General features: G+C 38.1%; 1 protein-coding gene across 1 annotated transcript in view; it reads left to right on the top strand.

The window, feature by feature from the left end:
• TRPM5 (transient receptor potential cation channel subfamily M member 5) overlaps window positions 1–25,210 on the top strand; it is a 45,212-nt gene that overhangs the window by 5,575 nt on the left and 14,427 nt on the right. The window contains exons 6-15 of the mRNA XM_070957420.1: window positions 618–682; window positions 1,375–1,566; window positions 2,407–2,509; window positions 3,336–3,454; window positions 4,986–5,336; window positions 7,573–7,704; window positions 11,975–12,098; window positions 16,018–16,163; window positions 17,830–17,942; window positions 22,876–22,968. Coding sequence (XP_070813521.1) covers window positions 618–682; window positions 1,375–1,566; window positions 2,407–2,509; window positions 3,336–3,454; window positions 4,986–5,336; window positions 7,573–7,704; window positions 11,975–12,098; window positions 16,018–16,163; window positions 17,830–17,942; window positions 22,876–22,968 — 1,438 coding nt within the window. The remainder of the gene's footprint in view (window positions 1–617; window positions 683–1,374; window positions 1,567–2,406; window positions 2,510–3,335; window positions 3,455–4,985; window positions 5,337–7,572; window positions 7,705–11,974; window positions 12,099–16,017; window positions 16,164–17,829; window positions 17,943–22,875; window positions 22,969–25,210) is intronic.

Genomic DNA, 25,210 nt, shown 5'->3' with positions numbered 1-25,210 from the left:
GTGGCAGAGACCCAAAGACCAGCTGGCCATTGGGAGGCACACGCGAATGCGTGCCAGAGATGAACTAGGGCAACGGCTCGCGTGCCTACAGAGAGGGTGCTACGTGCCACCTCTGGCACACATGCCATAGGTTTGCGATCACGGATATATACTGTATGTGGTAGCAGCAGAAGAAGCAAATGTTTGTATTAGACATTTCATAAAATGCCATTTCTTCTCGAAAGATGGTTTTCAACTAGTATTAGTTTCTTAATGAATTTGGTCTAAGCATCAGCACATGTTATCCTTGGGCATTGAATCTTAGATGAGCTCATCGCTGGTCATGCTTGGATCCCACCCTCTCTCTCCCTCACTCCCTCTCTTACCCCCTCTTCTCTCTCTCACACACACACATCTATCTCTCTTACTAAACCAAAGTCAACAAAATCCATTACAGCTTAAAGTGATGTGTGATCCCTACAAATATTGTTTAGTTCCTTCTGCTATTTTGTTGCATAGTCAAGTAGAGATGATATTGGGTATAAACTGATTAGAAACAAATAATCAGATGAATTAGTAAATATATATTTTGAATTTTGTGAGAAATTTATTACATATTTTATAATATATTAACTCAGGAACAGGTAGCATTGAAATCCCAGTTCTCTGTTTACTTGTGAATGGAAGACCTCACATTCTTGAGGTAAGACATGAAAATTTTGTTGTCATAAGAATTCTAACTATGCAAAGATTCTGGTGCTGGGCAAGAAACAGAGGATTCTTAAGCACAGGGGCCTATGTGGATGGACTGCTTAAAAATGAAACATATAATATACAGTAGTTGCATAATTCCTGGATAAAGTCCAGATAGAACTTCACAAAACAAGAGACCAGAACATTTTTCAGTTCCTTATTTAGTTAAGTGAAATAATGGGAAGAGGAAGAAATAAGGTTGCTTATGTTGATCAAGATGACTGTCTAGAAGCTGTCTAAATACGAAGTATTTTAAATAAAATAAATAAAATATGGGAAATGTTATATAGACTTAATAATATTAAGTATCAGCACAGGGTGTCCATGGGTACCAAGGTTTTTTTAAGGGATTATCATTGGAATCCCTTCTTTTTCTTTTAAAGTTTACTTCATTTAATGTTTGATCTGATCTTCATTGATTGTTTGCCATTGACTTCAGTGGGATTTTGAAAAACTTTCAGTCTAGCCTGCAGCTCTGCAATTCCCTAGTCTCCCTTCCAAATTCCTGACCAGATCAGCCCCTGCTGCAATCTGACTGGGTTTGATATAAGTTCCATTGAATTCAATGAATAGATTCGTATACAATTATATGGTTTTCTTTTGTCTGAACCTATATGACCCTATTTGTTTTTGTTTCAATAGCGAATTTTCAGGGGGTTGAAAAATTCTATCCCTTGCCTTATTTTGGCTGGATCTGGTGGTGTAGCTGATATCTTAGCTGCACTGATGAGTGAGCCACACTTAATTGTACCACAGGTAGTAGAAAAACAATTAAAACAGAAGTTCCCCACAGAGCATTTCACTTGGAATGACACTGTTCATTGGACTGAAATGGTAAGTTAATTTCTTAATGCATTAAAGGACTGTAAAAATATTTTGGGAACACCTCCATTTCTTCTATGTCTTCTGTCTATCTCAAATCTACACCCTCTCCCCTAAACATATGACTTTTCAAGACAAAAAACAAACATGCCCAAGACATTATATTTTAGGAAATATACAGATTATAAAAGATATCAATAAAACCATCCTATAAAGGTAAAATATAACAGCCTTAAAAGAACATAAGGTAAAATGCTGCTATCAATACCCTGAAAATAAGTGAAAAAGAAAATTTGGGGTCCCTCTATGACCTTCCACTGTGCCATAGGGGAGGGTCTGGGGGCCATGCGACAGCGCATCCCTTTGTTGTGCTGCTTCTCACATGAGAATGAGGCATACTTTAGAGAATAGTTGTTGTCAGGTGTTTGTGAACATTGGCGTGTCAACCCAAATGTTCTGGTGTGTCACCTTTGACAGACATTTCATAAGTTCACCATCACTCGTGTAGGCAGTCCATCAGGCAACTTAACCCCATTATCAATTTGCCCATCTAACTGACTGCAGACTAACTGCTTATCTCCCACAAGCATCTGAGCAACAGCTTTCTGAACTAGATTTAAAGGCAGCTCTAAGCAGAACATATTAAAAGAGTCTAATTTTGGAAGTAATTATAGTAAACTTCAAAGAGTTTGGTTCATTTACATGCCCTGAGTATTTCCAGACAAGGCTAGTATTTATTCTTCTTTTAAGTAGGCCCAGAGACCATGGCTTGCCTCTCATAACCCTTGGCATGTAATATCATCAAAGCATGAATAATCCGTAATTTTAACTGTTGTCTACTTAACCCTTTAGATCCAAAGTATTATCACCCAGGAGCAGCTTCTAACAATGCATTACTTTGAGCAAGAAGGTTCTGAAGAACTGGATACAGTTATTTTGAAAGCCCTGGTTAAAGGTAACCTACTTTTAATCAATGTTCTTTGTTTGTTAAAACACAAACCAAAATCTCAGTTGCTTGATGTACAGACTTTTTTTTTACCTTAAACATAATCCGAATAGCGAATCACACAAGATAAAAATCCATCAATTTCACAAACCAATTCCAATTTAAGCTTCAAAAATATTAAGCTACTATTTTAAAAATAATCAATTGCAAATCAAAGGCTTGCTGAGATCGGAAAGTGACATAACCATTTTTATATTCATGAGCCATGATTGATTAATTGATTATGTGCCATCAAGTCTCTGCATGCTTCCATGTAGTGGTTAATTAGCTGACTGTCTATTATATCATGTCTTTTTGTTGCACCATCATAAAAATATTGTTGGACAACATGTGCTACATATTCATACTTGGAACTGGAAAAAGGCACATGCTCACATCTGGTTCTGTTTTTTTTTTAAAGGATAACCTTTTTTCTGTATAATCACATCTGTAATATATAAATCATCCACATAGAACAAGAAGGTTGAAATTCAAAAATGCACAATTCTAGCTGAACATCTTTACATATTAACAGATTGCTTCTCTAGTTTAATTATAGCACCACTTTTTCTGAGAGAATTAAACACCTACCTAATTCTGCCCCATGAAGGACACCTGAAACAGTACACAAACCAAAACAAATCAGATAAAAATGTGTAACACAATGTAGATTTGAAGCACATTATTTCCTTGAAAAGATTGTGGTTACAAAGTTGTGTATGCTTACTTGGCAGTAATTTATGACCTCTGAGTAAACCTCCACTGTGAATTTATTCTTATTTGATGTTTGTGACAGCTTGTAAGAGTCATAGTCAGGAAGCCCAAGAATATCTGGATGAACTCAAGCTGGCTGTGGCCTGGAATAGAGTGGACATCGCTAAAAGTGAAATATTCAATGGAGATGTGGAGTGGAAGGTAGATCCTTCTTTTTAAAACATACCTTTCAATTATTTATAAAGTTTCAGCAAGATAGAGCTATTATGTGCTTCCAAATTTTGAACTGGGAATCTATGAACTGGAGTTACTGCATAATGAGTCCACCTACACTTTAATGTCTTTGATATCCGTTGAGAAATTCTCTGTGATGGCTCTAATGCATTTTGCTAGATATACTAATTCAGGGGTCCCCAATCCCTGGTCCGTGGATCAACACCGGATTGCGGCATGCCAGAAACCAGGCTGCACAAACAAGCGAAGCCCCATCCATGGGATGCAGTCAGCACATGAAACCATACCCCCTTCAGTCCATCCTCTCTCCACGGTACGAGTCCCTGGTGCCTAAAAGGTTGGGGGCCACTGTACTAATTGATACATATTGTGGTATTTCATCCAGGAGGTACAGGTTACTCCATATAGTTGATGTAATCAGATAATGATTCAAATCCTCTACTTAATCATTTGTGGGGGAATGTATTTATTTATAAATTTTAATTTATTTTAATACATTTTAATTTATTTTTAATAAATTTATTTTACTAGAAGAGTACTCAAATCCTCTGCTCGAAATAAAATTCCCTATACCACCAGGCTTGAAATTTTAGGCATAGCCTCGAACTATGCCGTCTACGTTCCGACCTAAGCTTAGTTCATAAGATTATTTACCAAAATGTCCTACCTATAAATGAGTACTTTAATTTCAACCACAATAACCCAAGGGCTATCAATAGTTTCAAACTCAATGTAATTTGCTTTAATCTTGATTATAGGAAATATGACTTCTGCAATAGAGTAGTAAATGTCTGGAACTCTCTACCTGATCCTGTTGTTAGTCTCTCTAATCCCCATACCTTTTACCTTAAACTGTCTACCGTGGACTTTTCATGTTTCTTAAGAGGTCCATAAGGGGGTGTGCATAAGTACACCAGCATGCCTACCATCCCTGTCCTACTGTCCCTATTTATATGTACTCATTTTATGTGTTTATGGCTATGTTGTGCTTATTTATTTCCTTTTATATGTGTCCATGTCTATGTCTATACTGTTACTTGTTTCCTTGTACTTGTTGACAAACAAACAAACAAACAAACAAACAAACAAATAAATAAATGAATGAATGAATGAAATCATGTAGTGAGGTTTCTCAAGATGCAGGGTAAGATGTTGCCTTAAGGACTGTGTAGTCACCTGTAATGTGGAATGCTCTCTTCACGTTGCATCATTGGTAGATAATTTTTGTATGGTAGTACTGTCTAGTTCATAAGCTTTTTAACTGAACATTTTTTTCTTACATGGTAGATTGAAAAGTTGGACAGAGGGTTATTTTTTCTTGCATTCTTGTACCTGTCCAATTTTAGCTCAGTTCAGAGAGCATAATTTGCAGCATAAAACAATTTCTTATAGTCTTTTGGTTCCCATGAAGCATAATATGTTGGAAAGGATGATACCGTTCCCAATGGTAATATTTAGCAGTATTATAATCACAGTTGTTTTGCATTTCTTATTGTAGTCGGGTGATTTAGAGGAAGTGTTGATGGATGCCCTGGTGAATGATAAGCCAGAGTTTGTGAAATTGTTCATTGATAATGGGGCCGACATATATGACTTCCTAACATACAGCCGTCTTCAAAGCCTGTACTGTAACATTTCCCCAAAGTGTCTCCTCTATATGCTTCTACTTAAAAAACATGAAGAAAACAGACTTACTTTGGCTGGAATGAGTGGACAACATCACAAGGAAGTGGTGGATGTGGGTCCTCTCTTCACTCTTCATGAAGTTTCCAGGGTACTGAAAGATTTTCTACATGATGCCTGCAGAGGTTTTTACCATGACCAAAAACCTGGAGGAAAGAAGAAAGTGGTGAGTGTTTTACTACAAGTTGTGTTTAATGATGAACACAATACCTTTATTTATTTATTTTTTTAAAACAAACAAACAAACAATACATTTTTTCTGAATAGAGGGATGGTCTGAGACAGATCTGGTCCGAAGACCCCCCCGACAGCAGTTTGTCTGGCTGGATTTTCGCAAGGCTCGTCCGAGCCTGCTATTTTCCAGCCAGTCTCACTACGATGCTTCCGTTTTTTTCGAACACAATACCTTTTGAGGTCTTAGAACTCCAAGGCATAACTTAAATACTTTCAGAACCAAAAAGCATGTAATGGCAGAGTGGTATACTCAAAGGAACCCCAGTAGAAACAGTCCCAGTCAGACCTTGAAATCCTGTCTTCAAGGCCAGGAAGCGTCAAGTTCCTTGAGAAGTAATAGTAATAATTTAGTGAACTTGTATGCTACCCAACTCAATTTATTCTGTATGGCATAACACAATACAGCATTGGTTTTGAAAAGAGCAGTTGTATTCATGCTGCTTCTTCTTCCTGGGAAATCCTTGTGAGGTCCAGCAGCCGGAATATGTAGACTATTTAGCCATGACAAAGTCACATGCCCAGGTGCACCATGAGGAGGCTGGTCTACATTGCACCCCACTCAATGTCTTTGGGTGAATACCGTAAGTAGGCAGGTATTGGAAAACTGAACTAACAAAATACATCTTAACCTAAATAGGCTTCAAAAAATACTGTGACACTTCCATTGTAAGTACAGATTAAAACACCTCCTGTGCCTTTCTGCTTAGCAGGACTGTTTTGCCTTCCTGCCTATCTGCTCATAGTCTCTGGACATTTTTTTTCAAGCTATTGAGTTCTGATGAAGCTGAAAATACTACACACAGAAGAGAACGCATCAGGAAGACATTTTTTTTCAAGCTATTGAGTTCTGAGATGAAGCTGAAAATACTACACAGAGAAGAGAACGCATCAGGAAGACATTTTTTTTCAAGCTATTGAGTTCTGAGATGAAGCTGAAAATACTACACAGAGAAGAGAACGCATCAGGAAGACTTCTTCTCAGACACACACACACACACACACACACACACACACACACACATTATATATACAACACTTTTATTGAGGGCCTACCAGAGGTGGTATTCAGCAGGTTAACAGAACTGGTAATGGAAATTTTGAGTAGTTTGGAGAACCATTAAATACCACCTCTGACTGGCCCCGCCCCTGAGTCCCAGCTAATTGGGAGGAAATGGGGATTCTGCAGTAACCTTCCCCTGGAGTGGGGTGGGAATGGAGATTTTATAGTATCATTCCCCTGCCATGCCCATTAAGCCACGCCCACCAAGCCATGCCATGCCCACCAAGCCACGTCCATAGAACCGGTAGTAAAAAAAATTGAATACCACCACTGGGGCCTACCATATCGTCAGTGGACAGCAATAACCTCTGAATCATCCCTCTGAATTTCAGTGCTGAAATATTTGGGGGGGGGGTGGGTTGTGTGTGTGCCTGAAATAAGAGATATCTTATGCTTGTGGAAGCTTGCTTGAATTTTAATACATTAGTGCCTGGTGGAAACTGCTTTTGTTTTTGCCAGCCCAAAATAGAAGCCAATGTTCCAGAAAGCTAGGTTTTGCAGTTAATTTCCACTTCTTTATATGATATTCCATGCAGAATGTTCCAATACCAATTCCTATTCATTAAGGATACAGCAACTCTCTTAATTTAACGGAATGAATTGTCTCATAATCCTGCTAAACAACAACTTTAAGAGAGCCGGGAGATGTGTGTATAATATGTGTGTGTGTTAATTTTGGTGCAGATAGAAATGCACTGTGAGATTTGCAACCGATACCCAATTATATTAGAGAGCCATTGCAATATAAAGAATCATCAAACATACAGGTGCATTTGATTTGTCTCTATAACTATAGCATCTGGAGACGCATCTTATATGTCAAGATATCTATGCTGATTTTACCAAAATGTCCCCTCCCCGTCCCATTGGGGGAAAATTATTTAATGAGAATGGCCAAAAAATTCAGGTAAAAAGATAGCATAAGTTTATTATATACCTGGGTTCTAATCAAGGATTGCTCAAGAACAGACCATTTCTGTTTAGAAAAACTGTTGTGTAAAAGCCCCAGTGGATTAACCTATTAGATTTACATGCTTACAATAAGCCAGCGGTGGCATCTTAGACTAAAAATATTGTTTTTGAAATGGTAAATTGTTGATTTATTTAGGACAAGACAAATGCAAGAAAGTTCCCAAGCCTCTTTGATATGAATCAGAGAAGTGAAAATCCTTGGCGAGATTTATTTTTATGGGCAGTGCTTCAAAACCGACACGAGATGGCGCACCTCTTCTGGGCCATGGTAAGCTTCAAGAATTCATTCTTCTCTGTGTGTATGTATGTTTCTGTGTATGCATTTGACTTAAAAGGCAATTGTGTCTGTCCGTGAAAATATTTCAACATTTACAGTATAGAATAATTTTAGAGGGAACAACCAAATGAGCACAAAAGAATATTATGCAGCTCTGTGTCTTACCTTTGGACTTCGAACATATTCCACTCTACATCTTCTTTTGAAGGCCATATAACTGCTTTGTAAACATTCGATCTAAACATTGATTTGCAGGTTGCTTTTTGGAATAACTTTTTATAACTTTTACAAACGATGCAAATGAAAAACAGGAATGTTGTAAAACTGCAATATATAAAATGTCATGGTTGAAAACCTTAATATGTTTAAAATCAAAAGACAGTTCTTTCAAGTTCTTGGGCTGGCTGAACCAATATTCTCCTGTGTCGCCCTGCATAAAAACAATTTATAAACAGTATGTGAACAATGGCATGCAAATATTTGTTTTAAATACAGTGAGTGTATTTTTGATAAACCCACAAATGTACTTCAATCACTGTGCTTTACTTGAACCAATGGGAAAGAAGAAGTCAACACCACCCCAAATATAGATTAACCACAGATTTGATCAGGGACTGCCAGAGGATCTCTAAAAGACTTTTTTTTTTTATTTGATTTATATGCTGCCCTTCTCCGGAGACTCAGGGCGGCTTACAATGCATTAAGCAATAGCCTTCATACTTTTGTATATTTATACAAAGTCAGCTTATTGCCCCCACAAACTGGGTCCTCAATTTACCTACCTTAGAAAGGATGGAAGGCTGAGTCAACCTTGAGCCTGGCGAGATTCGAACTTACAGTAATTGCAGTCAGCTGGTGTTAATCACAATGCTATCAGTCTGCTGAGCCACCAGGCCCGTTAATCACTTATTGATATTTTTCTATCCTATTTGTATATTGTTGGTGATGTTTTTGCTGCAAGCCACTTAGATTTGTATAGACTAAAATGACATCAAAGAAAGCCATTTCGTCTGGTGGTTAAGGCACCAGGACAGAAAGCAGGAGACCATGAGATCAAGTCCCACTGTAACCACGCAAGCCAGTTGTGTGATTTTGGGCCAGTCATTCTCTCTCAGCCCAGCCCAACTCACATGGACATTATTGTGGAAAAAAATAATAGGAAGTTGGATACGTTTGACATTTTGACTTAAATAATACTGTGTTTCCCCAAAAATAAGACCCTGTCTTAAAATTTTTTGAACCCCGAAATAAGTGCTTGGCCTTATTTTCAGGGATGTCTTATTATTTTGAGGCACATGGAACAAGACAGGACTCCTCTTGCTGTCTTATTTGATTTCCAGCTCTGTCTCCCTAATCCTAACCAGAGGAAATGGCAGGGACCGGCTGCGCATGTGTTTAAATATTTTCGGGGAGGGCTTATTTTTTTGGGGGGGACTTAATTTAGTGCATGTGCTCAAAAGCCCAATTGGGCTTATTATCAGGGGATGTCTTATTTTAGGGGAAACAGGGTAATAAGTAATAATAATAAAGTAAAATAAATAAATAATAAAATAAAAAATAATTTATTTATTTATTAAATAATAAAAATGATAAAGGTGGTATACAAATAAAAATAAAAAATAAAAAAACCCACTTGAAATCAATAAAAGAAATGAATAAATGCTGGAATGACCCTATTCAGACTAAGGAAAGACACAAAAGCCTTGGTAGTACAAGGGTTTAAGGCACCCTGTTATTAAGCTGCTTAAGACCAGCTGCCTGCAATTACTGCAGGGTTCGAATCTCGCCAAGGCTCAAGGTTGACTCAGCCTTCCATCCTTTCTAAGGTAGGTGAAATGAGGACCCAGTTTGTGGGGGCAATAAGCTGACTTTGTATAAATATACAAAAGGATGAAGGCTATTGCTGAGCACATTGTAAGCCGCCCTGAGTCTTCGGAGAAGGGCGGCATATAAATCAAATTAAAAAAAAAAAATCTTCCTCCCTCTCTTCCTCTTCTTCCTCCTCCTCCCTTCCCCTCCCCCCCCCCTCACACACACACACAATTCTTGAGATATTGCCTTTTCTCAAGGGCCATAGCGTAGCAGCCTGGTTACTTAACTAACTAGATTAAAAACTTCACTTCTTTGTAAAAATAACCCGAGAATGCCTCTTGGTGATTTCACAGCCAAGCAGGAAATCTTGGAGTATTTCTGTTTCTGCACAGTTAAGGGTAAAGGTTTAAACACATTGTTTCCTTTAGTCAAAAACAAAACAAAAAATACCAGACACAGCTGTACACAAAACCAAAAACAGAAGCCCTGTCCTGCCAGTATTTTTCAGATTTTTTTTTTCTTTTTTGCAAAGCTTGGGGGCTTCTGTCATGTCTCAGCAAGTTTAGATTTACAGTTTACAGCAGAAGCAGAAATCTCTGAGAGAGTCTTTGAAAAGGAACATAAAAATTGAAGGTTCTTGTAACTTCGTCTTTGAAATTGTGGTTGAAAAGAATTAAACAAAATGCCCTTCTAAATAGCACTTTCAGATCATAATGGTACAGGGCAGTAAAAAGAATCCTTTGAGAACAATTTGAGAACAGTTCTTTCTGGTGGCCATTGGTTTTAAAAACCCTATGCCAGCAAAACTATATCTGAGGCATCCTAAACACTTGCCAGTGCTCTACCTATATAGTGCTGGATGGGAGAGAAGATGTACTTTAACTGTCAGGATTTATTTCATATAGTGAAGCATTTAAAAGCTACAAATCCAGTAGATGATTTTAGGGCCTCTTTCCTTCTGCCTTAATATTTTAGGAGGATGTGCATGAGGCTTAAGTTTTGTTTTTGTTTTTGTTTTTATTTGATTTATATGCCACTCTTCTCCGGAGACTCAGGGCGGCTTACAGTGTGTTAAGCAATAGCCTTCATACTTTTGTATATTTTATACAAAGTCAGCTTATTGCCCCCACAAACTGGGTCCTCAATTTACCTACCTTAGAAAGGATGGAAGGCTGAGTCAACCTTGAGCCTGGCGAGATTCGAGCTTACTTTAATTGCAGACAGCTGGTGTTAAATTACAGTGCCTTTGTCTGCAGAGCTATCCAGGCTCTTGTCATCTATAAGCAATTTAAATAACATTTAACCTGATTAATTGTCCATAAGAATCCCAGTTGCGTTCGGTTGGTCATGTTGTGATGATTGGCCCCTCTCATAAGGCTTAAAAGAGCAGCAAAGGTTCTTGGGCTCTTTGTAGGAAAGCAATGTTGCTAAATCTATTTTCCAATCAGCGTCTCTTGTTTCTGAACTTTGTGGGGCTTTGCCAAGAAAGGCCTTTGGCAGGGTGCCAAAGAAGATAAAGGTTTGTGATAAGCCAAAGGACTTTTTCTGAAGGACTTGTTTGGGAATTAATTTGGACTAAGCTGAGAATGAAGTAATTCCCAGCTGCTATAATAAAATAGGGTTGTTTAAGACTAAATTGTGTCACAACAGGTCACAATGAGAAGTAAAATGTTGGATTAAAGTAGAATAGTAGATCTTGGCCTGATCTAGCAGTGCTTATGTTTTTCTCATTGTTCTTTATTTGGCTGATTTTAACCACTGCCTTCTGTGAACTTTTCTCCTTGGCATGAGCCTTGTATAGCATGAGGATTTAATATGGCATAGATGACTGGGCCAAAATGCTTACGCTTTTTACCCTGCTTGTTCTCATACAAGAAAGGGGTGGTTTGGATGCAGCCTTTGGAAAATGCAAAATTCAGCTTTGTCAAATTGACATGTCTTTGATTATGATCATTTCAAGTTGAAAGCATTTATGGAATTTACATTATGGGGCCCACTTTTCCTTTTCAACTCTCAACCAGGTTCACTCTGCTGAATGTAAGCGTATATATGAGTCTTTAAAAGGCCAAACAAGATCTAACAGAGAGACAGCTTGGTACAGTGATTAAAGCATCAGGCTACAAACTGGGAGACCATAAGTTCTAGTCCTGATTTAGCCACAAAGTCAGCTTGGTGACCTTGGGCCAGACACTTTCTCTCAGCCCTAGGAAAAAGACAATGGCAAACGATTTCTCAAATCTTGCCAAGAAAGCTGCAGGAATTTGTCCAAACATTAAGCATCAACACCAGCTCGAACGTATGTGAGATCTAGTTAATTTTGCTACACTGTGAATGCATGTATAATGTTTTCTGTTTCATAAAAGGCAGGCCATTGAAACTCCACAGTTATACATTTGACTAAATTTGGGAAATACAGCATTTGAGTAGTATTATATGTTATCTTCTTCAGGGTCCAGAAGGAGTTGCTGCAGCTCTGGCTGCTTGTCAAATAGTACGAGAGATGTCCCACCTGGAAACCGATGCAGAAGTGGTGCGCAGAATGAAAGAAGCAAAATATGAGCAGCTAGCAGTGGGTAAGTAGATGCAGCCTGCCCAGAGATTCGTGCCTGTACAGATCATAGTGTGTGTGTGTGTGTGTGTGTGTGTGTGTGTGTGTGTATTTTCAATAAATGACTTTAATATGATGGAGATGGCAAGTCCAAAAACAATTTCCAGAAAACAATCTGGGGAGGTTATTCCCTGTCTTCCACTCTAGCCTGCCATGATTCTATATTTTCATTTACCTTTATAATATTTATTGGTTAGTAAGAGGCAACTAAGCCCAGAATTTCACCCTTTCTTGCCACAGTTGTTAAGTAAATCACTGCAATGGTTTACGTTAGCAACACGGTTGTTAAGTGAATCTGAGTTCCCCATTGACTTTGTTTGTCAGAAAATCACAAAAGGTAATCACATGACCTTGGGACACTATAACTATAGTAAATATAAGTCAGTTACCCAGCGGTTGAATTTTTGTCACATGACCATGGGGATGCTGCAACCATTATAAGTGCAAAAAATTGTCACTTTTTTCCCAAGTTCGTTGTAATGTTGAACAGTCACTAAATGAACTATTGTAAGTTGGGGACTACCTGTATTTACAAAGTCCCATTTATTTAACCAGAAAATATTTTTTTAAAAAAATGAGCTGGTGGGACATAGAATTTGGAAGAGAGTATATTGTATACCTCTAGCTGAAGCTCCCCTTAGTTTCTATCTGTGGTTAGAGATCCAGGGAATGACACCAGAAGCCTCACGCAAAATAAGTATTATATCGCAAAGCCAAAATAGTTCCAACCATAAGAAAGAGCCTTGGTAGTACAGGGGTTTAAGACACCCTGTTAAGGCACCCTATTAAGACCAGCTGCCTGCAATTACTGCAAGGTTCGAATCTCGCCAAGGCTCAAGGTTGACTCAGCCTTCCATCCTTTCTAAGGTAGGTAAATTGAGGACCCAGTTTGTGGGGGCAATAAGCTGACTTTGTATAAATATACAAAAGGATGAAGGCTATTGCTGAGCACATTGTAAGCCGCCCTGAGTCTTCGGAGAAGGGCGGCATATAAATCAAATTAAAATAAAAAAATAAAATAAAAATAAAATAAAATAAATCCCTTCCTAAGCAACGAAGACATCAAACTGATGACATTCCACCCTGCCACAACCTTTATGTTGTGGTCCACCAACAGCCTGTAGAGCTGGCAGCAGAGTCGGACAGTGAGGAGGCTGGGGAGGAACATGGGCCAGGCCTAGAGTCTGGGGAAGGCTCGGACGAGGGTTCTGTGTCGGAGGCAGAAAAAGGGCCATCTGGGAGGTACATGCTACCTCCAGAGCCTCCAGAGTAAGATCTCAGCAAGGCAGAGGAACAGGGGGAGCCTGTTCCCAGTATGCGCATGCGCAGAGCTGCCAGAAGGCAAGAACAGTTAAAACAAAGGGGACGACTCTGCAGTAGGGCTTGGAGATGATTGGCCCCTCCCATAAGAGGAGCAAAGGCACGTGGGCCTTTGCAGGAAGCAACATTGTTAATTCTGTGCAGTTTAAAGTCTGAAGCTCTGTTTGATTCTGGACTCCGTGTGGCTTTGCCAATTAGGTCTTTGGCAGTGTGTCAAGGGAGATAAAGCCTTATCCCGAAGGACTCTTTACAACTATTTGGGACTCATCTATGAATGAACAGAATTCACAGCTGTTAAAATAAAATAGGTTTTTGGGACTATTTGTATGTTTTACTGACTCAGGAAGCCTAGGTCAGAACATTTTATTGTGAAGTTGTGTGGAATTAGAGAGTTTATGTCATCACATCCATTGAGGACCTGTATACTGCATGAGTCAAAAAGACGTCTGTGAAAATATCTACAGACCCCTCACATCCTGGACATAAATTGTTTCCACTTCTACCCTCAAAACGACGCTATAGAGCAATGCACTCCAGAACAACTGGACACAAGGACAGTTTTTTCTTGAATGCCATCACTCTGCTAAACAACTAATTCCCACAACACTGTCAAATTAACTACTAAGACTCTATTACTATTCTTCTTCTCATCCATATCTCTTCCCTATCTCTTCCCACTTATGGCTATATCCATGTTGCTTGTATCTTTACAACTTAAATTGTTTTTATTGTTTCCTAGTATGATTTGATTGCTTATCAGTATCCTATGACTATCACTAAGTGTTGTATCTTATGATTTTTGATGAATATATTTTATTTTTTCTTTATTTACACTGAAAGCATATGCACCAAGGACAAATTCCTTGTGTGACCAATTACACTTGGCCAATAAAGAATTCTATTCTATTCTATTCTATTCTATTCTATTCTATTCTATTCTATTCTATTCTATTCTATTCTATTCTATTCTATTCATCACAACACTCATTTCATTACTTGCCTCTTGTGAAACCCTCCAGTGTGTTCATTTGTATTTTATGGATCCTGGCTTGAATGAGATCTTTCCACTTACCTAAATAAGAGACAAAAATGCCTCTTTCTCTTCCCTCTGGACTAGCTGTTGTCCTTTCCTCTGCAATCTTTCTGCCCCTCAATGAAAGTAAAGAAACCCCCTTCTTTAAGATAAGCACCGTTTCCTTCTATTGTTCAGTCTAGGTTTGGAATGCAAATATTTTGAGAACTTCCTTCTTTATAAAGTAAGAAGAATTGTGTGAAAGTAATATTTAAAAACAGACAAATCTCTCAATTACCAGGGAGGATGCACCTGAAGTTTGGATTTTAAAAATCATTGACTTCCCTCTTTTTTTTACAAGTAGCTTCTATGTTTACAAGCTTGTGGGATCCAGTATAAAATGGAAAAATCTCCAATGCCTTTATTTCTTTATATGAGCAGAGGGTCTAAGACTTTTCTGTAGAGGAATATTCATATGACACCTTCTAGATCGTGAAAGAATTCTAGAAGGGGAATTGTGGGGTTTCGGCCAGTTTCCAACAGCCACCAGGGTCGACTAAAATTGCTTCCATTTCAATCTAGATGTTGCAGTGAAACGGAGCTGGGTCATTGGTGTTTTCAAAAGGATAGAGAAAACTGGCCAAAATAAATGAATGGTTTTCCTTCGTTTTTTTAACTACAGCATCTCTTTCTGCGTAGTCTGTATCAGGGGTCCCCAATTTCTGGGCCTTGGAGCGATACCCATCTGCAGCCTGTTAGGAACCGGGCCACACAAACAGTAGGCAAGCAAGTAAAACTTTATCTGGCATGTGTGGGATCTAGCTTGCATCTGAAACCATCCCCCCACCCCCCGGTGGAAAAATTGTCTTACAGAAAAGCGATCCCTGGTGCCAGAAAGGTTGGGGACCGCTGGTCTAAATGAAGTGGAATTAGAGGCTGGATTAGATGACTATTAAGATCTCCTTTAATTATGTACAGTATTTACAACAGTATTTCAGTTTAGCAGTTTTATTCCAAAGGGAAATGCAGTTATTTATTCTGTCCAGCCCCATTATCCCAATAAATGTAAAGCAAAAGAGAAGAGAAAGAAAAATAAAACATATACAGTAAATATATACATTATATTTATAAACATATTTTATAAACATATCATTTATACATTTACTGTATATTTATGTTTTACTTTTTTTCCTTTACATTAATTGGGATAATAGGAGGAAATAAAACTAATGTGCTTTGATTATCCTGATTGACTTTTCATGGGCTTCGTTTTTACCTATAATTCTGTAATCTGAGCATGGGTGATCTGGGGAGAAAGCCTTAAAATAATTAGGAACAGGAGGCTTGTAATGCATCTTGGTATTTTAGAACCACTTATAGTAGAAATGAAAGATTTCTGTGCCAGAAGAGTCTATGAAAGGGCCATAAATGGACTCTGTAATTTTGTCTAGATCAACATCTCTGCTTAAAACATGTGTAAATGGATTCAAAATCATAGTCCTCATACCTCATTCTGTTTACTTGATCTTCATCTTTACTTTTGCTTTGGCAGAATTGTTCAGCGAATGCTACCATGACAGTGAAGAGCGAGCTTTTGCTTTGCTGGTGAGGAAGAATCGATATTGGAGCAAAACGACTTGTCTCCACTTGGCCACAGAAGCAGATGCCAAGTCCTTTTTTGCACATGATGGGGTTCAAGTGAGTACCCTTCAAGGTGTCCCTCTCTTGAAGGTTTTGGATAATCCACAGTTCAGAAGAAAGAGGAGAGAACATTGTTACGCTTGTACTCAGATTCAATTTATGTTCACTCACTTGTGCATATGGATCCTGTAGAGGCACAGGAATCTCACAACCCCCCTTGCCTCTACCTGGGTTTTTCAAATAGGTGGAGCTAGAGGGTATGAAATATAAACCTGGTCAACAGCCAGGAAAATAATTAAAAATGCATGCAAATAACTTTCAATCGAGCATTGAGGCATGTAAAATCTGATGGAATATACAGAGACCTGATGAACTCAAATATTTTTACTAGTTACAATGTACATTTTGTGGATAGAAGCCACCAAGTCCAGACCCAGAACAACTCAAAGAGTGGATGGGATTCAGGACCCCTTTTATTTCCCCAAGCCCTTGCTTTCATGATTCATAAGTCTGATAGCTATCAATGGGAGTCAGGTGGTTCAGCACCCAACTTCCTTTGTCCATTTTCTGATGACATTCTTCCTTTGATCCTTAACAACTTGATTCTTTCATATCTACCACCTGAAAGGACCTTTTCCTTTCATCCTCTACACATGCCTCCTCTATTTTTAGGTTATGGCCACTTCAACCTACTCTCATGTTCTTACATATCTTCTCTGAACAGTGGAATCAGATATTAGAGGGGCCTGCGAATCATTTTTTAGGAACTTTGGAATTAAAGTCATATATTATGCTCAGTGGGAAGCGAACCCATAAATGACAGCAATACCATTGTGACACACTGTTTTCTTAAAGCAAGAACAAAATCTTTGCACACTAAGAATAAAAACAATAATTGATAACCTCACCAGGAGAAAATATTCTCATTGGAATGTAAGAGATAATGTAATTCAGCATTGTGAAAAAACTGTAACTACTGTACCTGAGCTATTTTTACATCTAAAGCTTCATTAAATGACTGATTGCTTTCTCGGTTATATTAATAATGAAGTTATATTAACAATGAAGATTGTCCTTTGTTAATAAGGTCCATAAATAAACAAGGGAGTGTTATTCTGAGTTGTCAGCTCATCAAAAATCCTAAGGTAGCCTGCAAGAAATTAAAACACTGTAGACACTAAGGGAGATGTTCTTGAGGACATTTGTAAGAACCATTACTTGGATAAAGAGGGCTGGAACATCCTTGAGGTCCTGGGAAGCAAGATAATATTCAGAAGTGACTCAGGCAAACATCCCCTCCGCCAATTTGCTGAGGTAAAAGAAGGAAGGGAAGAAAATTACAACTGGAATTGCAAGACTCTATGATGGCCTATCTCAGTAGAGTTTTAGTCTTCCTGGGAAGTTGATTTTCTAATTTGGTCTGGTGGGGCTGACAAACACATGTAGTAAATGTTTAAACGCAACATACTGAAGATTTTACAGATACAAAGCAACAGAGAAGCCATTTCAAAAATCTAACAGAAGCAGGGCTGTTTTATTTTATTGTTTTAGTTTAGATATTTCATTTTTAAAAGTAGTAATTTATATAGCCACCCATCTCACCACAGTGAAAAAAAATTCTACCTAAAGGGACTCAGCAAATCAGCAAGTCTTTTTTCCCCTTCTTAGCCTTTTAATTGTATAATATCATTGGTTTTTCACATCTATCTTCTCTAAATTTCAGGCATTTCTGACAAAAATTTGGTGGGGAGACATGTCAACATCCACCCCAATTTTGAATCTGATCTGTGGATTTGGGTGCCCTTTCCTGATTTACACTAACTTGATTTCATTCAGGTATGAACCATAGATTCTTTTGCATCAAGAGGAAGAAAAAAGCTTGAATGCAAGCATAGTGATTGTAATAGTGTATTACACTATTACACAATAGTGTAATAGGAATGGCCTTGGGAGACAGGAGGAAGTGGCAAAGCCTAGACAACAGTCTGATAAATGAAATTTGAGTCTGAAGAAGGAAGGGTGGTAAAAGGGTCTCAGAAGGGACCTCCTTGGTTTTCAGGAGAGTAAAAGTGTGAGACAAGAACGGTACCTTGAGACTTGCAAGATTGTTAACATAACCATACAATAAAGATACAGCTGGTACGCCTGGTTGTGTTTCTTATCAGGGCCATTTCACTAGTTTAACAGTGACCTGCAAATAATGAAATGGCAACAGAATATGTTCCTTCTATATTCTGGAAATAAAATATTCTACTTTCTCTATTTAAAACATGTTTATAGAGACAACTTTGCTCTTTATATCTGCAATCAGAATATATTTCAAAAGTATACTCAACCCTTTTTTTAAAAAAAAAAAAACCTGCTATGTTACTGGAGAAAGCAAACTCTCTTATCACTCACAATCTTTAGCCCTGTGTTCCTGACTTCTGCTTTCCCTTTAAAAATGACTTATTAAGGCCAAGGCATCAGTGAAGAAAGTTAGAACTTTGAGGACAGTAATAGTTCCAAAAGATCATGAGAACATTTTGTCCAGGTGAATGACTAATGTAAGAGTCCAGCTCTGTGGTATCTGATTGGTATCTGATTGAAGTGGTATCTGATTGAAGGGGAACAGCTTGGGGAATCAAGATCTGGGTGGGAGATACCCAGTGAAAGATACCAGATTCAGATTACTTGGAAATAAACAAAATTATTTTTTACCCATTTGGAAATACAGTAACTCTTTTATCTCTGAGTCATGTCCTTACCGGCAGGAATCGGGGGTTATTTGATCTTTATGATAGATGGAAATGGAATTTCTTCCTAGCATTCTAGATGCAACCAGACAGAAAGCTCTTGTTTTAATTTCTGCGTATTATGCTGTTGTTTTACTTTTTGCTAGGGAGGAAACAAATGGTCAAAGATAAGTGGTTATAGTTCAAATGACAAGTTTCTTATTTCTCTGTGACTGGAGCATGCAATTATGTTCCTGGCCCAAGGGTAATTGAAGTGATGTTCCTCTTCAGGTTCCCTTCACACTGCTTTTATCGGGGGGAAAATATCATGTACTTTTATTAAATTATTTGAGATTCTTTATATTGCTACCTTTTATAATGCTATGAACAAATGTTCACATTTTCAGGATTCTAGTCAGCAAAACGTTATGTCCTCTCAAGGTTTAGAACAATATTATTCCCAAGACATGGCACTTTAGCCATATTATAATAGCCATATTCAGAGGTGGTTGCATTTCACAAGGTCTCTCCATTTACAGCAGGTTTTCATTATGCCAGTATTGTATTCTCTAAACCTTCCAACTATCATACTTGGCTTTCTATGGTACTTATTAATTTATAAATCAAACACATAGGCTGCTCAACTCATTGTGATTTTAGGCAGTGTATTAGCGTAGAAACGTTTATACATGACATTTCTTTGCAAATGTCTCTGGGGTATACATGCTCCCCGATGACCTTTTAATAAATTTAATTAGCTATTATATTTTAAGCTGTCTTTTCAGCCAATTTCCCTTCCTCTGCATTTAGATGGTGCATAAATATAGACATAGAAGTACACTTTCCTTTCAGTTCCAAGTGATCCTAAGTTGGCCTCTGTCTGAATTCTGCTTTTTCCATGTGTCAATTTTAAAATAATTATGCTACGGAAGTGATAAAATCAAGCAATTGGAAGGGATCAAGTTTGCATGCATCACTTTTCTGAGTATGTAAGCCTCACAGCCAGTGGTGGATTGCTCCCGGTTCAGTCCGGTTCTATAGAACCGGTAGTAAAACCGACGGGAGGCTCCATCCACCCAGCACGACGTCATCATGGGTGATCTGTGCATGTGCAGAAGCGCGCACATGAGCAAAGCAAGCGTGCACGTGCACCCCCGTTGTGAACCGGTAGTAAAGGTAAGTAGAACCCACCTCTGCTAACAGCCGCTAGGAGCAATACATGTCAAGATAATTAGCAGAGTGACTTTATCCTTTTATCTGCTTTTCTTGTCCAGAAGACTTATAATTTTGCATTTATCTATGTAACAAGCTTTAAACTTCCATCACTTCCATCCTCTCTCAGATTAGTTGTCTCTTTCTCTTCTGATGCATGCTGTTTAGGATCTCACTTGATTTACTTCATCTCCATAATGGAGAACATGCTACTGGTTCTGATAGATTGGTGCAAGTTAGGCTTTCCTATCATAATGTCATTTCTTAAAACAAACTCAGTTTGCTTTCATGAAAGCAAAGAAAGAACCAGCCTCAAGAATGCTCTCTAATAAGAACTGTATTCGTAACTTCTCTCACCGAACATCCGTTTCACTGTATAAAACTTTCAGCTATTCAGCAAAAGTTATTTGACCCAGAGCAGAACGAGATTTAAAGATTAGATAGAGAATTAAAATAAAATTTAAAAAATCTAAAAGAAGGCTTATTGGTGTAGAGAGCTTATTTGTAGGAAACAGTGGTGGGATTCAAATTTTTTTACTACTGGTTCTGTGGGTGTGGCTTGGTGGGCCTGGCATGGCTTAGTGGGTGTGGCTTGGTGGGCGTGGCAGGGGAAGGATACTCTAAAATTTCCATTCCCTCCCCACTCCAGGGGAAGTTACTGCAAAATCCCCAGTTCCTCCCGATTAGCTGGGACTCGCAGAGAATTCGCTAGCAGAGAATAGATGGGGGCGAGGCCAGTCAGAGGTGGTATTTACTGGTTCTCCGAACTACTGAAAATTTCCGCTACTGGTTCTCCAGAACTGGCCAGAACCTGCTGAATACCACCTCTGGTTGGAAAGCAGTCAGAAGTGCTACCTATCTTCCGTCTAGTAGAGCTATTAAGTTGATGTAGAAGGTTCCTAGAACGAAAAAGGGTAGCAAATGTACTGGAAGAACTAAGAAAAACAGAAACTAGGAAATAGCAAGAAGAATGAAAGTTTGCAAATGGAAAAAAAACCCTTGTGACATCTAGACCTGAATATGATTCCCTATTTATTAATATTACGGCTATAATATTGAAAAAGATGTAAAGAGTGCATTGTGGGAACTGTTTCAGGTGAGGAGCATAAAGTCTAAAATATTCTTAATGTTTGATTCTGCAACAATTTGCAACAAATGAAGAGTTGCAAGTGAATTATTAGAACCCTTGGGTTTCTTTCTGTAAATTTTAAAGCAACTAGAAAGACTAAATGTAACATGGACAGAAGTAGTTGAAGTAGGCTTACTTCTTAAGAGTTGGCCTCTAGAATATGAGAATATTTGAATTGTTGAATGTATGCCCTGTCTTCCTGATTTGTAGGAGCAATCAAAGTAGTCTACCATCCATAAAATCAATGCAATGAAAAATTGACATCAATTCGAATAAAATACCGTTAAAACAATAGCAAAAAGCTTGATGATAGAGATGCATTTTTGCCATTTTACTGCAGACTCGGACAGAGGAAAACAAACACATTTCTTTGTGTATGTTTGTATGGGAGGGGTCTATATTCCCACAACCGCATCCCCTCTGCCTTTCAGGGTTTTACCTTTGGCTTTCTTGCTCAGTTGTCTTGTTTCTTCTTTCTCTAAATAACTAGAGCTTTCACCTCTGTTAGGACCTCAAAGCTATTTCTGTCTTCCTTTGTTTCTTTTTCTTTAAATGGAGAGCTGCTTCCTGTGTTGCTTTTTGCTGTAATGCCTCCTTTCTTTAGTTTTGAGCTCCAGGGTGGCCACTTACTACTTCATTTTTTTTAAATTTCAAACATTACTATAAATCTGTACTGACAAATTTGTAGCCAGACTTCAGAGTTCAGAGATGCCACGGGCACTAGAGGACATGTCTATTCATTTCCCTTTTGTTTCTAAAGGCACCACTGAGAGAAAGCTTTTTATACATACTATTTGAAGTGATGTATCAGCAGCCAGATTTGAACTTGTCTCAGAAAGAATGTATGTCCCTTGTATAAAAACCTATGTGTCCCAAAACATCTCCCTGCATCTTGTGAAGCTCAGGTTCATTTTCTCAGGGTATCATTTTGTTCACATCTTGAGAACTTTCAGCTTCTCTTGGGCTAACTAACCTTGTGCATAGAAAAGGTATACTTCAAGAGGGAAGCATCCATAGGGGTGCTGATAGTGGCATCCAAATAGCAGATGGCAGAAGTGGTGTTACCATCCCAGCCTTGTTTCTTTGTCTTGCTGTCTGGCATTTTATCCATTTTGGCCCTTGCTAATGCCACTGCTTTAAGGGGAAAAAAAACCTGTCTTTAGATACTTGCTTTGAGCTTCCATACCTAACAACCTAAATTGTACTTCCAGAGTCTCACAACTGTTCTCTTCCCCACTCCTAAAGTTCCTTGGGCAAAAGTGTACCATACCCGGTTTGTGGGGGTAATAAGCTGACTTTGTATAAAAAAGAACACCGCTTTGGGGGGGGGCGAAAGCCCTACTAAGCAGGTATATACAAAAGTATGAAGGCTATTGCTTAATGTATTGTAAGCCGCCTTGAGTCTCCGGAGAAGGGCGGCATATAAATCGAACCAATAAATAAATAAATAAATAACTGCCAGCTCCACATGTATATTTTCCACCAGGCTATTTAGATGAAATAGGACTGTGGCGAACCTGTGGCACGCGTGCCACATGTGGCACGTGGAGCCATATTGGTAGGCACGCGAGCATTGCCCTAGCTGAGCTCCAGCGTACATGCTACTGCAGCATTTTTGTATCAATCTCAAAAATGAAAATTTTATTGTCATTTCAACTGTGAAAAAACAAATTTGTTTTCAATATCATTAAGCATTAAATCTATTTCTTTGCAGTGAGGAGACACAGTCAGTGGAGGACTCAGAATCATTCAAAGATCTTGACCGCCTTGATACAGAAAGGACTTTGCTGTCCTACACAAAAACAGAGTAAGATTACATACATGGCCCTAGAAATATTTTTTAAAGATGCATTTATTAATTGTAGTTGCTATGACCATCCAACCATGTTAAATATAGAGTGTGATTTAAAATTGATGAAGGATGTACTTTTCTTTACAATGTCGAAGTTGTACTTTACTAAACATTTGAATCCCTCAATTTGTTATTTTTAACTGTTATGTTTAACAGTTATTTTTATGAGTATGAAAATCCATCTACGCAAATGCTGCAGAATGCGGAGAAAAATACAGCATGTCAGTGCCCTTCCACAAGTCGCAACTGTGTGGCTTCTCCTTTTGCATATATTGAAATGTTTCATGGGGCTAAGTAGGGCTTTCTATCATTATGTCTATAGAAGTTAGAACTGTATGCCTTTTTGTCTATGGAGATTCTCATTCATCCAGGTCATAGTTGTCCCAAAACTATGCTTTTTCAAAAGGCAATTGGAGTTCCTTTGTTTTGCTTGAAGACGTTTCACTTCTCATCCAAGAATCTTCTTCAGTTCTGACTGAATGCCATTTGGCAGAAATCTGTTTGGGGAGATCTAGAAGTTTGTTTGTTTTTTTTAAATGATGCAGTCCTATTAATGCTTTCCTCCAAAAAGAACAATAGCAAAATTATGGTTATAGATATTTGATCATTGGGAATAATTACCTTTATACCTCCAATTCTCAGTGGACATGCAAATCCAAGAAACTCCCATTGCTTTATGAAACATATTTGTTGCCCCTAAGCTCCACTGAAATGAATGGGGTATACCATGAGTCAGCAACCTGCGGCTCTGGAGCCGCAAGTGGCTCTTTCATCCCCCTGCTGCGGCTCCCTGTCGCTAGTCAGCTCCACAATTGATAAGGCTTTTGGTTAGGATAGGTGGAGGAAAAAGGATACCGCACTAGGAGGAGACTCTATGGTGGGGGAACTGGACTTCCTGTCAGGTCCAGAATTGAACGGGGAGCTTCCAGTTAGGACCTTTGTGGCTCTTTGAGTGTTTAAGGTTGCCGACCCCTGGGGTATAGAGTCAAGCAAATATGTCGTTTAGGAGATGGTTGAACTCAGCCCCTAGTTAGGATGCCAAATTCTTGTCACTTTGGTTAAAATATATAAATTCTTGGTGTGTTACTTAAATGTAAATGGCAAGATCTAAATCCACTGTGGCTCCATTAAGTACAAAGAGATGGTTTGTGGTTTTTTAAAAAAATATGCTGAAAAAACCCCAAGCTTTAATAGTTACTAGGCAGCTTGAATTCTGCTTCCTCCGCTGTATGGATGAATTTTAATACAATATACACTCTGACCACCTTTGCTTCTAATATTCCTGCAGTGAAATTATTACTGCATTTTTTTAAATATTAGTTTGTTGCTATGGGAATGGCTCGGATGAGCACTCATATCAAATGTATGTATAACCTCACTGCAGACTTGCTCACCCAGAGCTCAAAGGAATTGCTCTTTTTATAATGGCTACATTTAATGTTTAATAAAAGTGCCAGGGGAAATTTAAAAACTGTAGTAGGAGTCAGTTCCATTGAGCTTCATTCGAAAGCTTTCTTTCTATACATGTCCTTCTCCTTAGAATCTGCTCCTAGTGTTCATTATCATTCACCATCAGTCACACTGTGAATTACAGAACAGCAATATAAATATGAAATAACCAAAAGAGACGCTATATCAGATGAAATCCACCAGTAGCCTTGTTACAAAGTGTCTTAAGGAAAGTATGCTATCATTAAAGTTGCATGTCCATTGGAGAGCATTCCATGAATCAGAATATAATTTGGATTTTTTAAAAAAAATTCAATTTCAAAAACAAATATTACAATTTAGACTAACATAAAAAGGAAAGCCAGAGGGAAATAAAGGAACAAGTTAAAAAGTAACAGAAAAAAAATGCATCAAATAAATATATAATCAAAATGGCCTTCAACTTTTTCTAGTATAGAGGTAATAAAACAATACAACAACCTCTTTCTAGGTTGTTTCTTTCTAAGTAATAACAACAATTAAAATACCATAAAGCACTAATCAACATTCTGAAAAAAACAATATTCATAATAGTGTCCTCTCTTAATTTTAATTTAACACACAATAAATAGTCAAATATGAATAACTGTATGTTTGAAAAACTACACTATTTCACTAGTCCTCAAATTCCAAATTTTTTCCCCTTATCTTGTAAGATAAGGAGAAAACAGTGGTCTCCAAGTCACAAGAAATTTAGTCAAAGTATTGT

Source organism: Pituophis catenifer, unplaced genomic scaffold (genome assembly GCF_029215685.1).
Source record: "Pituophis catenifer annectens isolate HBS135680 unplaced genomic scaffold, rPitCat1.0.hap2 SCAF_1, whole genome shotgun sequence".
Taxonomy (NCBI): Eukaryota; Metazoa; Chordata; class Lepidosauria; order Squamata; family Colubridae; genus Pituophis; species Pituophis catenifer.
This window is presented reverse-complemented; position numbering and strand designations above follow the sequence as displayed.